The sequence below is a fragment of the Anastrepha ludens genome, chromosome 6 (assembly GCF_028408465.1).
Source record: "Anastrepha ludens isolate Willacy chromosome 6, idAnaLude1.1, whole genome shotgun sequence".
Taxonomy (NCBI): Eukaryota; Metazoa; Arthropoda; class Insecta; order Diptera; family Tephritidae; genus Anastrepha; species Anastrepha ludens.
The window spans coordinates 3,726,945-3,742,129 of record NC_071502.1 but is presented as its reverse complement, the minus strand read 5'-3'; the positions used below and the strand labels follow the sequence as shown (position 1 = coordinate 3,742,129).

General features: G+C 35.5%; 1 protein-coding gene across 1 annotated transcript in view; it reads right to left on the bottom strand.

Moving 5' to 3' along the window:
• Positions 1 to 1,279: 1,279 nt before the first annotated feature.
• LOC128868765 (uncharacterized) overlaps positions 1,280 to 15,185 on the bottom strand; it is a 37,028-nt gene continuing 23,122 nt past the window's right edge. The window contains exons 10-19 of the mRNA XM_054111240.1: positions 14,000 to 14,252; positions 13,808 to 13,920; positions 6,091 to 6,241; positions 5,844 to 6,027; positions 5,577 to 5,763; positions 5,367 to 5,502; positions 2,497 to 2,633; positions 2,232 to 2,421; positions 1,983 to 2,139; positions 1,280 to 1,922 (exon numbers count right to left, since the gene is read on the bottom strand). Of these exons, the coding sequence (XP_053967215.1) occupies positions 1,850 to 1,922; positions 1,983 to 2,139; positions 2,232 to 2,421; positions 2,497 to 2,633; positions 5,367 to 5,502; positions 5,577 to 5,763; positions 5,844 to 6,027; positions 6,091 to 6,241; positions 13,808 to 13,920; positions 14,000 to 14,252 (1,581 nt within the window). The 3' untranslated portion in view covers positions 1,280 to 1,849. The remainder of the gene's footprint in view (positions 1,923 to 1,982; positions 2,140 to 2,231; positions 2,422 to 2,496; positions 2,634 to 5,366; positions 5,503 to 5,576; positions 5,764 to 5,843; positions 6,028 to 6,090; positions 6,242 to 13,807; positions 13,921 to 13,999; positions 14,253 to 15,185) is intronic.

The window sequence follows — 15,185 nt, the reverse complement described above, 5'->3', positions numbered from 1 at the left end:
GATCGACTAATGACCGTTAAACGGGTTACGAGTGTGGAAATTGAGTGGTGTGGAGTACACAGGACTTTCTGAGACCTTCGTCTATTGTATTGTAGCTGAAGGGTTTTCGAAATAGCACACGAAAGAAGATTCAGGTAGTTCAAAAACAATAAAGACCCTTAAAGGAAACTTCGTCCATTACCGGCGGAGGGCACGCATTCGATTGATAAAAAAATTGCACGGAGTGTTTTGTTGAACATTTATGGAAAGAAAGTAGCCATTGGTTCACCTTGTACTTTGTGGCCCTTTCGCCGACGACTTATTATTCTGTAATTAAAAAAAGGTTCGAATGTGCACGTGATCTCGGTTTTTTACAGTTTTAAAAATAGATTTCGATTTGAATCTGCAACAACGAGTTTGTATTAAATTTTGCGTTAAAAATGGATTTAATGGTGCGAAACCCTTAGAAATGGTGGGAAACTGTTTCGGTAATGATACTTTAAAGAAAACAGCAGTTTACGAGTGCAATGAACGCTCCGGAAGAAATCGGAAATCCATCAAGAATGACAAACGTAGTGGCAGTCCGTCGGCATCAAAAACTGATGGAAATCATCAATTAAGTGAAAGAAAATCCGATCAATAACCGCAAATTAACTGTCAGAGAGTTGGCTTGCTTGTGGATCTGCTCAAGATATTCTAGTCAATGATTTGGGTGTGCGGAGAGTTGCTGCAAAGCTAACAAAGAACCTCAATTTCATGCAAAAACGGGATCACATTTATGTCACCAAAGATATGATTTCCAGGGCTGAGTCCGACCCAAAATTCATCAAACGTATGGACTGGAGACGAGGCGTGAGGTGACGAGTATGACACGCAATCCAGACATCAGGTGAGTGAGTGGAGAACTCCTAATGAATGGGGGCTCAAAAATAATGGTATGGGGATGTTTCTCATATTATGGCACATCCACAAAATTGATGGCATAGTAGATAGCAATATTTATATTATGTGGAAATAATGCAGAATGTTATGTTGGCGTATTGCAGAGAGGAAATGCCAATAAAATGGGAATAATTGGAAAATTGGTTTCGCGCAAATATTCAGTCCCCCGCCCTCGATCTTATAGAAAATCTGTTGTCGGACTTAAAAAGAACAACTTTGGGAGATTGTTAAATATGCGCGGCTGAAGATTCCGAAGCAGCGATGTAAGCAGCGAGGGCTGAATGCCTCCCCGTTGTAATGCCGTAATAGAAAATTTGGGGAATTCAAATAAATATTAGTTTAAACTTTGTATCTGGAAACTTTGTCAATGCAGTTTTTCTTTATTTTTTTACAAACTTAGTCAGCATACGCTACTTATATGGCCACTGCTATTTTAATCTTAATGTTAAATTTTTGTTATAAGAACTTCTGTTTTTCGTTATAAAATTGATTTCAATATGTGTTCAGTTTAAGAAAGGAATAATATTTCAAAATAATATATTAATAAAAACTTTCTAACCACATCATATATAAAATTTTTTTGGAAAAAATCTAATATATCTTTGGTATTTCTATTTTCGTGTTCGCAACTGTACATACATCTACATACAATTTCTGTGTTCAAATATGAGCTAAGACTAACTGTGTTAGCTAAATACAAATATTACTACATAATTAATCTACTCATTAGCCAAATCAATCATGTTGCAACCTAACTACAAAATCATGCTAAACATTTATTCTAAATTTTCTAGGCTCAACAGCATCCAAATATATCAGATACGTAATTTCTCACAACATAGTTGCTTTTCGTTGCAGGTCACTTGATTTGATAACTGTAAAGTGTATAATACGATTAGCTACATAAATTCAATTAGCAGTGATTCTCTCAAATTTGCACTGCAGCGGCTGATTGGGATCTGTCTGCTCTAGCGCCATATCGCTGCATAATGATCATGCCACTGAAATGATATGAATATTTTTTGCGAATACATTTCAAAATATTTCATCTCCACACTCACGTAATAAGCAAGAAGCATATCAAATAAATCCCGCTGCTCAGAACGAAAAAGGCACCCGGATATGTTTCCAGTGAGGCATTGTAAATGCCAGTGTAAACTGGTGCCGATAACAGAGGGGAAAGTGTTTGCAAGGAAGAGATGACTGCATAAATTTTACCTGAAATGGAATAATTAAATAATAATAGAATTCACTCACAAATGTGATTTGTACAATATTGGCTTAACAGTGAAATTGTCGATTCAACTCACCGATTTCAGTAGCGTCTACCAAACCCGCAAGTACCGCTTGCAGCATAGGACTATTAATTCCACCCATAAAACCCATTAAGGCGGCCAAATACATTTCCCAAAACTGCTGTGCGAGTGCGCGTGTGGCACTATCCAGAAAGCAACCAGCTAAGCCCAACATGGACACTACAGTTATTGGCACCTTAAATAACTGAAAATAACGGATGTGTCAAATAGTGAATAGTGTTTTTTTGTTTGAATGAATGAATGTTGGGTAGACACTCACCACGCGCAGTAAAACTAAAACGATGGCACATCCAACCATTTTGATGACGATCGCGGCAGCGTTAAAAGTGGTGAAGTCCTGTAGAGTGACGTTGAATTTGTTGCGCAGAAAAAGATAGAACACATTCGTTTCTCCCTCTAGGAAAATAAGAAATTATATTGGAGTGAATTTTAAAAGTCAGTAACAAGCTATGCAAATATTTTGCTTACAGGCTTTGAATGTTTTAATACATATTGATGTTTTGTGAGTGGCAAATAAACTCCACATACGACACATCACACAACTTTATTTATTTATTTAATTTTAGTCAAACAACACAAAGCTTACTTAGTGCTGACTTTGTGCTAATATAAACAATATATTAGTAGAATTAATATTCTATTCGCGGCCGTCATAGCCGAATGGGTTGGTGCATGGCTACCATTCGGATAACGTAGGTTCGAATCTCCGTGTAGCACCAAAATTAAGAAAAAGTTGTTTCTAATAGCGGTCAACCTTCGGCAGGCAATGGCAAACCTCCGAGTGTATTTCTACCATAAAAAAGCTCCTCACAAAAAATATCTGCCGTTGGGAGTCGGCTTAAAACTGTAGGCCCCTCCATTTGTGGAAAAATAACAAGACGCACATCAAAAATTGGAGGAGGAGCTCGGCCGGACATATACATACATATATTGAAAGAATAACAAATAAAACGATCTAAAAGTAAGATAAACCTGATTAAAAATAATAAGATTATATTGGCGAATTGAATGATGCAACAAAGAGGAGAATTGATTTAGAGTTATTGTAAAATCTAACGAGATCCCATTAAATTCGCGCAGAGTCTGAGCAATAGGTGCATTGGACGTGAAATTCTTTTTGAATATCTTGAGGTAAGGGCTTTGTAAAGTTCTCGCCGGAATAAGAAAATTAATGCGTTGCAAAAGAAACGCACAATCAATGCCACCTTGAATTAAATTAAACACAAAAGAAAGCGATGTAATCGTCCTCAAGCGATTTTAATCCAACGATTGAGAGATCTTAGGGCGTGTTTAAGAAGCATCTTTTGTACCCGTTCTATTCTTCTGAAAGTAAATTGGTGATAAGTCTCCAAATAAATGAAGCAAATTCGAACCTAGATCGAACAAGCGCGGTAAACAGTAATTTCATTGTGTAAGGGTCTGAGAAATTTGTACTATTACGTCTAACAAAGCCCAAGATCGAATATGATTTTGAGATAATATATTATAATTGATATGACTTGAGAATGAAAAGTTAGTGTCCATCCACTGATTGGAGGACGGACATTATTATTGATATAATACGACGATTGTAGAATATAACGAGATTTAGAGTAAGCGATGTGAAAACATTTTTTTTTTAATTTAAAGAGATATGTACATGAACATGTACACCAACAAACGAGTTCATTAAGGTCAGCCTGGAGCATAAGTACAGCCTCTGTGCTTATTATTGAGACACAAATTTTAAAGTCGTTCGCATATAATAGGTGCCTGAGAAATGAAAAGCACTGTTAAATAAGACGAATAGTAGAAGGCCCAGAAAACTATCTTGAGGTACCCCTGAAGTGGCGATAAAAAAGGCAGAAGATTCACCTTCAATTGTAGCAAGACAATTCCTTTCACCTCGATAAGATTTTTACCATAAAAGGTAAATCGAGTGAGATCCAAGAGTCACAGTTTACACAAAATAATTCTATGTGACAGTGTCCAAAGTCTTGGATAAATCAGGGTAGATGCAATCAACAAGTGGAGTTGCTATGATGGGACACTTCTTAAAAAAAGTATCAAAGGGCCGTTCACATCAGTCTGGGATGAGATCTTCAAAGTTTAAATTCCATCTAAAATGTAGAGGGATCCAGATCGCCAAAATTAAGGGATGTAAACTGAATAGTTTGGCGCATAGCATAAAAGTGACCCGCCCGAGAATCTTGCAATAGTTCTATTAACATAAATGGTTTGAAAAGGAATATTAAAAAGATTAAAAGAGAATTCTGGTCTTTCATACAAGCCTCTTTCATCTTGACATGACATGAGATTATTTGTTCACAATTGATAAAAACTTCGGATATAGGCGATAAATTCGTTAGACTTTTTAGGAAGGCAGTGAAGGAGAAGAGAGTTTTTGGTTCTTTTCTTTTTTGCTTGTCTTCTTTAAATAATAATACAATTTTGGGAAAAGTAAGCACTTCCGGGTGCATGCGGTATTTGAGGACATGCGTATATGTGGCTATAACTTCACGAAACCATTATTTTTCTTTTTGCTCCTTTTCAGATAAGACATGGACAACTACAATTTAACTCAAGAAATGAAGGGACATGCAGTTATAGTCGATATCTGTACAAATCATACCGCTTTAAAAATCTCTAATTTTCTTAAGTCCGTCCGTTTATTAGTTCATAAGATTCGCCGTTCATTGAAAGCTTCGGGGAGCTGTGCAGAATCTATTGGACAACGCGAAACTATAAGGAATGTTCTGACATTGTACGATCTGCAGGATTTATTCAACAGGTGCAAGCGATCATTGAAGTGAGCCCTTCAAAATCAATGAGGATTCTTGCGAAGGAGCTTAATGTTTTTAGGGTCTTATCCGTCGAGTTGTCCATTAAGATCCCAGCTATATATCCTACGTTATGCGCAGAAGACAGTTAATGGCGGAGCAAAAACGAGAACAACGAGTTATCTGATCAAAACGCCTTCTAAACAAAATTCAACACCCTGAAGCGCCTGAGACGTTATGGTTTTTTTTTCACGAAAAAAGATTTGACCAAGACAAAATGACCAACCGTAGAAATTACCAAAATTACAGATGATTCACATACTTTCAAAGGAATTCAACAAAAAATAGGTGTAAATGAATATATACTCACGCGTAACGAAAGTTGTGCTCACTAACGTGAAAATTATACACCAAATTACGCCACGATCGAAGTGTGGTCTGCGTCTTACACAACTCTTTACCAGGTCCTTTATTAAATCGAATTTGAAGAATTCTCGTACTTTTGACTGATGAGCAAAGAAAAAAAAAACATGCGTTACAACTCTGCTCTCACAATTTTTTAAAATGTAAAAATACTCACTTCCTTCCGTTCGTGTTTCAACTTCACACTTTCTCCAACAAATATCAGCAAATACAGTAACGCAACCAAGTCGAGCCCGGCGGCTATGCCAAAAACGCCGATGGTACCGGTTGCGGACAGAATGTAACTGCTAATTAGATTGCCGGCAAGTGTGCCAATGCCCAAAGCGCCATCCACAAGGAACATCCTGTGGGCAAAATGAGGATTTTATGATTTTTAAGAAATTAGAAATCTTTTAAGAGATTTATTTGCAAATAAGCGCCTTACCGTCTAGCTTTGCCCACTTCGTCAGACACGTCGGAAACTAGACAAAACACCATTGTTATTAAGGCACATGTGCCTCCAGTCACTGCCAACGGTATGCTCGATATAATGTAAACCCAGGGATTTATTGGCGTCGCCACTGAGATGCCGGCTAGGAATGCCATTATAATATGCCCCAGTAACGCCGCTAATAGGCGAGAATTTGGTAACTAATTAATATGAATTTTAAATTAAATTTGCGCATACATACCTGAAAAAGTTGCTATAAGTATGGGTCGACGCCCAAATTTATCAGACCATGCCCCAATAAATAGGCAAAGCAGTGCAGGTAAAATACTGTTGATCAATGAGTTTACCATTATAATGCGAGCCACATACGGTTGCACTTTAGTTTCGATGACCTAAAAAAAGTTAAAACAAATTACGTAAATTAAAATATTTATATGCGTATGGAATAAATAAAACTAGTACCCCTTGAAATAAAATATATTCAAAATTATTTATTAGAAAGTCTATAAAACCGACCATGCTAATAAATATCCCCTAAAAAGTGACGCCTATATGTCAGTAGTGAATGATTTCGAGACGGTACGTTTTTTTTATCATCCTTGACATTTGTCAAGTTAGCAGATATACAAATTTACACGATAGAACGAACGCGGTCAACCTTTAAGGACAACATATCGGCAAATTCGTAATTTTTTTTTATGTAAATAATCGTCTGAATGGGTCGGCAGTTCAAAAGTTGGAGAACAAATCTTAACAAACTGGTTCGTCGAGGATAGAAAAAGAACTGGCAGACCAAAAGCTGGACGTTCTGTTGAGAATATTGCTGCTGTAGTGCAAAGAGTTGCTGAACAACCTTCAACAGCGATATCTCAATGTTCTCAACAATTAGATATCCAGGAATCCACTGTTTGGCGGATTCTACCTGTAGACGTGCTCATGGTGAATATTTAAATGATGTAATTTTTCATAGAAGCTCCTCCTCGTATTTGTGGTACACGATTTGATGTTGTTTTACAAATGGTGGGGCCTACAGTTTTAAGCCGACTCCGAACGGGAGATATTTTTTCATGAAGAGGAGGACTTTTTCATGGCAGAAATACACTCGGGGGTTTGATATTGCCTGCTGAGGGACGACTAATAGAAAAACTGTGTGTGTGTTTTGTTGTTTCATGCACGCAGACTCGCACCTGCGTACTTTCGAGTGGTAGTCACGCACCAAAACATTCTGTTACGGCGGATATATTGCTTTATTTACTATGATAGTTATTGACACTGTTATGTAGGTTCTCAAAGTCCTTTATCCATCCATCTGATATTAGTTAACCCTGCTAAACGGAAAGTTCAAATCGAAATAAATATCTACCAACGGGTATCTCGTTAGGAGAAAATGATGTATCTTTATTTTACAGCAAAGTAAATTTAAAAATTTAAAGGTGGTTTTTTGATGCCTTTCTGAGACCGAAATATATAAATAGAATTTTCAAATTAAATAGCGTTCTACTAATTTGAAAATAGGTGCATTCTGAAGCACCCTTTTTTGATAAACAAACGAAAACCCAATGTGCTCCATTACTAAATGTACCACCTGCTTATCTTGTCTCTTATTTAGTATATCTACAAGTATGAATAATGTTGCTAAAATCACCATTACACAGCATTTTCTAATCAGTCTCCAAAATGTAAGTCAAGCGACTTGATATCAACGATCGCATTGCTACGAGTAATCATCATTGCTTGCACTGTTTATAAACAATGAACAATTTAAAACAATAATAATAATAAAAAAAAAACACACACACACTGCTCTCCCATTTGTTCACCAATGCATTTTTCAGGTTGATTAGATAGTTTGAGACGCGTGCCTTCTCTTGTTTAGAATTTTCAATTTATTTTATTGATTATAATTAACTACAAAATTAAAATCTCATAATTTATCAGGGGAACATTAGTTAACAGAGCATTCGATTCATTTTCAATTTAACATCGACCTTTACTTTATTTCGACAAATATTCTTAATAGTAGGCCCTACATCTCATACCTCAAAGCGGCAGTCTAATGACTTACCCTGTCAGAAATCAAATAGATTAACGTAACCAACGCAAGAGAAATGTCTTGTCGACGCCTTATGCTCCCGAGAGGAGTGAACAAGGAAAACAAAAAAAAAAAAATCATCCCGTACCAACCTCGGTTAGCGAGCCCAGTTACATATTTCATATTTATATTAATTAAAAGTGGTAATAATTAGAAAACATGGAAGCCAAAGGAAAATAAATTTGTGTATCAGGAAGAAAAATAATTATAAAATTGTGGAAAGGTGGAAATAGTTTCCCAGTCCTGGGCGTCCTACAACACTATCGATTCGTGAAGAACGCATTATAATGAATATGGCAAAAGTTATCTCTAGAATTATTTCTTAAGAAAATTGTTAAAAACGTTAACCAGACATTTAAAAAAGGTATTTGTGGGGAAACTGCTAGAAAAATTTTTCATAAAGCTTATTTCACTTTTTAACAGAAGAAAGCGCATTGAATTTGCTAATAATTATATAAATAAGCGTTGAGAGTATCGGAAACTAGTAATTTTTACAGACGCAAGTAAATTTTGTTCTTGCGAAAAAAAATCCTGTTGGTACTCGTACAGTCAAATACGGCGGTGGGGGAATTATGATGTAGGGTTGTATGCATTGAATCGACAATGGATGAATGGGAGTATTTCAACATTTTAAAAGGGAATTCGAAGCAGAGTGCCGTAAAATCTTGGATTATAAAGAACGTTTTGGCTCGAGGAAGGTAATCATCCAAAACCCACATTCGCCAATGTTAAGGGTTAGGGGCAGTCAGAATTTTCAAAAAATTTGATCTTTTTTGCATTTTCTTAAAGTATAATAACTTAAAAATATTATGTGAAAATTTGAACTGAACCTGATAAATACTTTTCGAGTTATTCAACAATTGACAAAAGGCGCTCGGGCGCTCCGGAGCGTTCGAGAGCAAGTAGCTGCAAGCAATCGGAAGTGGCAGATAAGCGCGCTAACGATAACCCTGAGAAGGTAGAATGCTACGTAGGCAACAGCAAATCGAAATTTTGGATGCTGCCATGACGGCTGAAGAACTATGATATTATATGGCCCAGGAACAGATGACACAGTGTAAGTAATTAAATAATTCGTATAACTCTATGTATGTACATAAATCGATAGCAAAACTTTAAATGCGTTTTTCTCAAAACTATGTTTTTTGAACTGGTGATCACTGTAACTTAAAAACCGCTTGGTAGATTTCAATAAAATTTATACTGCTTTTGAAAAACATAAAAAAGTCGTGCCTGATCAAAGGATTTTGTTTTTCGAAATTTTCGATTTTTTTTTTAACAATTAACCGTCGGTTTTTTTCTCGAAAATGTGAAAAATATTTCCTAAGGCCGCCATATTGTTAATTTTGAAAGAACAAAAAAAGCTTAGATTAGGCACAAGATTATCCATTAATATCTTGTCCGATTGATTTAAGATGAATCTCCAAGGACTTGTGACGATCACCGCCAGGGACTTCTGGCGAAACGGGCTCCTCACAAACAGCGATAACTTTTACAATTATTAATTTTTTTGTTTTTTGAAATTTTGCTAAAGTCAAGTCGAAAGATGATGTGTTAATGCTATGTTTTTATTTTTGTAAAATAAGCAATTGACCAGCAAAAAAAATTTATTGAAAATCATCATTTTCGTACCTTTGACTACTCCTAACCCCTTAAGCTTTGGCTCTCATACAACGCTCTCAAATAGCTCAAACACCCCTAAAGTTTTTTTGTGTTCAGTTTAAAAATATTTGTAAGGTGTGCGCAGACTTTATGAGCTACATATGTGTTTATTGGCAGCGTAAATTGGTAAATTGCATTTGTTTGTAAAATAGTGAGTTACACCAGTTTTAAGAGGTATAACCAAGCTCGCTAGCCCATTGCTATTCTATTGTTTTTCTTTCGTTATTTTTTTTTCTTAATTATAAGAACAATAAGAACAATAAATAAGAACAAACAATTACATGATTCAATAATTAATGTAAAAATGGTGAGAAAATCTTTACTTTTTAAAAAATAAAAGCTTAATATTCATTACGTCAATCTTTGTATATTAAATACTGTACTCACATTGGAATGATTAGTTTTCGGAATAATGCCAATCAGCGGCTGGCACTCGGTGTCATTGTGTTCGTAAACTACTGTGCAAGCCTGGTAAAGCATCTGATTTTGCAGTACTGCTCCTTTTTGGGAAAATATACGCGTTTGTGCATACTTTGTCGAATTGTTTTTTCAAATGTGGATTTAATTTTTTTTAGAAACAAACTTACCGGCAAGAATATAGGCAGTAAATATTAAGAAAATTGCCGGTTCAATGATTGCCAAGCGCCCACACTTGCTCGGCACAAGTGTAGGCGTATTAGAAATACTATTATCTTCATTTGAGGGCGAAAATAAAATTTGCCTTTCTTCATTGTTCTGCTGCGGCATATTTGTGTTTTCAATTTATTTGTATTTTTTGAAAACTGATTTACGTTGCTCAAAAACTTAATTATCACGAGCGAGCAAATACTCGCATTTATTCGCACAATCGCTTTGATTCTACACAATTTCCAGTTTTGATTCAATTAAAATCCGTTTACGAGTGAAATAATTTATTTTCGCGTCGTATTGAGTGGCGCTGGTGTGCGCTGCGCAATCGAAATTCAACTAAATCACTTGAAGTGTTGACGCCTAACATTAGAACTCAGTGGGCTTCTTATCAGTTAGTTTTTGAAAGTGCACTGGACGTATATGAAACAATAATATATCCAATAGATAACTGAAGGGGCTTTAGAGAACAACAATGTGTGACGCGGATTGCTCTTTAAAGACTTTCGGGGAATCCACCTTTAAATTCGAATAAGTAATTCAGTAGTTTCTTAATTGGGGTGCCACGAAGAGGCAATCATTAAATTTGAATGAATCAGAAAGGTTATTGTTGCAGTGAATTTTGCTGGCTTTGCTTTTATCTATAAACAAGGTGCAAAATGATTAGGAAATTTAAATTTAACTGAGTATTGTATCGAAGTGGATAATAATAATTTAAATATGGATTTTTATGGACAAATTTTGCATTTCGTCTTCCTTCTCAACTTGGTTAAGTCCGGACTGCTCTATTCTCTTTCAAGCTTTTATCGAAAAGATAGGGGTGCTGTAACACAATTAACTTAAGTTCTATTTATTTTTTATATTTCATTTGATGAAATTTGCGCGATACAAAATTATTCTTCTTTAAATAGTTGTCCTTAACGCCGCACGCCAAAAGTAGAAAGTTGTCAGCTTTTGTGCATTCCGACATGTGGCGCTTTCGACTCTAAAACACATATCTGTTTAGTCAAATTCGTTGCCGCAACGGACACAACAGACCCATTGTGACGAGTCTATTACGCTTTAAGAGAACTCAAATTCATAGTCTAAATAATTCAGACCGTTAAACGGCTCTTAGTGATTTTGAAGGAATCAGCTGATTGGCTGATGTAAACGGGGTCATGAGAATGGTTTGGTCACGAAAAAACTGAGATTGTGTTGGTGATATGCGAAAATAATCAACACTACCTTCGTTAATGTTACTTGCCATCTGAACAGCGACTCATTGGATGAGTGTGCCAATACATGTAAAATGATCGTGCAGAATTCGGCTGCAGAATCTCCCGGGACGTGGCAGCTGAAGTTCCGCTCACAAATTTTTTTTCACCATAGCTAAATAGCAAACCTGCTAATCCATCATCTTTGCCCGGTGACCTGGCAGTAGAAGTTACTCTTACAATTTTGTTTTTCACTATAGCAATTGGCCGAACCTGGTAATCTATCATCATTGATGCAATTTGACAACAATCAAAACAAGACTGACAATGTGCATTTAACACACTACACTTCATTATTTACAGGTTTCTGCTATCACGACTCTAACCGTTAATATATTCCGGAGGTTTTCATACTCCAACATTTTTTCATTATACTTACATACGAGTATGTGGCATTTTTGTATGGACATATATAATAATATGTATATATATGGACATTGTATAATAAAGACAGTTTTTTAGTGCACTCAGCCCTAATTACATTATATTGAGTTTTTCGTTTTGTCAAGGTTCATTATATCGTAAGTTCACTGTATATACAACTGCATATAAGAAGAGAAAATATTTGGCGTCAATGAATCATTGAGTCATTTCGCTTATCTGCGTTGTTTGCTCTCAGCAATCGAGGATTAGGAGATAAACAAAATTGTGCATTTCTCATTCATTTCATTGTTTACAAGCCGGCGTTGGTATCTCATTAATTACCATTTGCCTATTAGATACTTTTATTTATTTGTGCAGATATGCAATGTTTTTATTTATTTTGTTATTTGTTGTACTTCGGCTTTTGACTTAATTTGCTATTTTTTGTTTCCGATTTCTGTATTCCCTATTCCATTATTGGCCAAAACTATAGCACTGCCCTAGTGTGTGTTCTGTGATTGCAGATTTTCTCAAAACAATGAAATCAGAATTAAAAATTGTTTGCATTTCATTTTTGTTTATATATTCACTGACCTATTTTTTTCGAAAGTTTAATATAAAATAGTTCATAGTTGCAAAAAATTCAATGGACAAAACTAAAGCTCTAAAACACTTCATTGGTGTAAATAAATATGTTTCTGTTTATATATTTTGTAGGAAAAAAATTGGCCCCAAGTATGTTGTTCTATTGTATTAAAAGTAAATATGTAACTTCATCTTTTTGCAATATTCACAATTTTCTGTGCCTACGAGTATAAGAAATAACAACTAAACTCGATATCGGCAAGTGTTCATCAAAGCATTCGAAATATTAAGTATTTGCTAAAATCAGGGAATTTTGGTTAAGTAAATATTTGTATGTATTTGCAATTCAATACGTGAAACAATAATTACGAGAAGTGAACAAAACAAAGAGTCAACCTTTTTTTTCCTTTTCCTATCTCGACTTTAGCTCTTATTCCTTGTGTAGTCTTAAGTTATGCTGTTCTGAATTCATTGAAGGAGCACAATGGATCTTTCAGGTCGCAGTGCTAAATATATTTAAAATAATAAGCTGCTTTTTTGAAAGTAAACATTTGAGTGCTGAAAATTAAACACTGCTTTAGCTGTTATTTTGTTATTGGCGGCCGCCGTAGTCAAATGGGTTGGTGCGTGACTACCATTCGGAATTCACAGAAAGAACGTAGGTTCGAATCTCGGTGAATCACCAAAATGCAGAAAAAGTTTTTTCCAATAGCGGTCGCCCCTCGGCAGGTAATGGCAAGCCTCCGAGTGTATTTTTGCCATGAAAAAGCTTCTCATAAAAATATATGCCGTTCGGAGTCGGCTTGAAACGCCACAAATAGGAGGAGGAGCTCGGCCAAACACGCAGAAAGGGTGTACGCTTGAATTATATATAAATATATTTAGCTGTTATTCCAAATGAAATTAATTGACTTGGGCTAAACTTAAAATATAACATAAACATTTTTGTTTTATCGTTATATTCAGAAATGCCATAAAATTATCTACCGGATTATAATAAAAAAGTTCTTTTCAACCATATTTCTATTTCGTATTATGATTTTAAGATTTCAAGCTCCTGAGAATTCCTAAGAGTTTTCCGCCAAATTTGACTAAAATGGTATCACAACACGTTTTTGGCAATATGATTCACTCACTTCCACGATGCCACCAGAAAAGTTGCTTTCGAAAAAACACAAACCACAGCACTGTTGACTTCATTCTACGACTGGAACTAAAGAAAGGTCCCCGCTTTCCAAACATCGAACGCATTTGCGAACGACGCAGTGTTGCCAGTTCCCGATATGTAATTCAACGCTTGGAACTTAATCGAATTGCCCCAAATTGCGTCTTTTGATTTTTTAAATAAGCAAAAAACAATTAAAGTTACTTACAATAGCCTCGTCATTTTTTGACTTAACGCCCAGGAGTGGCTCACAGACTTGTTCATCGTAATCGTAAACGGCCACGCAGGTTTGGAAAAGTAGTTGATTTTGCAAAACGGCACCTTTTTTAGAAAATGAAGAAAGGAATATTTTGTGTGAGGCATTTAAAAGATATTTGTATGTATGAGTAAAATGCCTCACTAGCAATTGTTGTAGCAACATATATCAGAAACACTGCCGGTTCCACAATAGTCCTTTTTTGTGATATCGTTGACACTGTTTTGTTACTTAAATCTTCCGAATCAGTTTCCTGCATTGCATTGTTGGGAGAGAACGGTGCGGGACCTTCGGCTGGTTTTTCGGCAATAAGATTTTCGACGTCTTGTGAAGTGTGTTGTATGGACGACTTGTCCTGAGCAGGTGGTGTTTTCATTTCAAAAGAAACCATTTCTAATTTTTATTCTTTTTTTTGTTATTTAAATTAAGTTATTAGTTTTTTAAACAATTTAATTAAAAATATTCAATAAAATTTTTTTATGATTTTTTGCACATAAAAACTTTCGACTCCTTAGACACAATCCGTTCCGGTTCACATCCTAAGTGATACTATATCATTTTGAACGTCTTTTTGATTTAAATATAAGTACTAAACAATGAAGTTCTGCTCTGCTCAAACATAAGAGGAGATAACGATGCCTCAGTCAATAGGCAGCACGATTTCAGCCGCTGCTAGCATACGGAATAGTCAAGGTGTTGAGTCACTATCGGCAGGTACTTTTTACGCGTCTCATTCACTGTAAGATTGAACTAATTTCATGTACGAACTATACCTATGGCTATTTATGTATGGGACATAAGTGGTGGTGTTTATCAAAAATAGCAAACGCCTTTCAAGCATAAACATTTGAAAAACCCAACTTATCTGCAAAAGAAAAAATCACAGGATAATGAAAAGCACATTAAATAAATGCTGAACGAAATTGTTTGTGTATATAAAAGTATTATTATACATTAGTGTAAGTTATATAGGTACAGCCTTCAAGCCCAATTGAATTATATAAAAAGCATGTAATTAATTGTTGTACAATACTGGATAGTCTAACTGGTGGTCAAAACATAATTATTTTGGGTGACTTCAACTTACCCAATGTTAATTGGTGTTTCGACGATGATGCTAAGAAATTAGTACCATATGGAGTATCAGGCGAGAGTGAATGTGAGGTGTTTGACACTTTTGCCGAATATAAAGTCTGCCAGATTAACAGAGTACTCAATGATATGAATCGCTTACTTGATTTAGTATTCATAAGCAATGATCTAAAGTCCGATGTCGAGTCCCTCTCTTCACCCCCTCTTTCTAACTCCATACACCACAAAGCGTTATGTG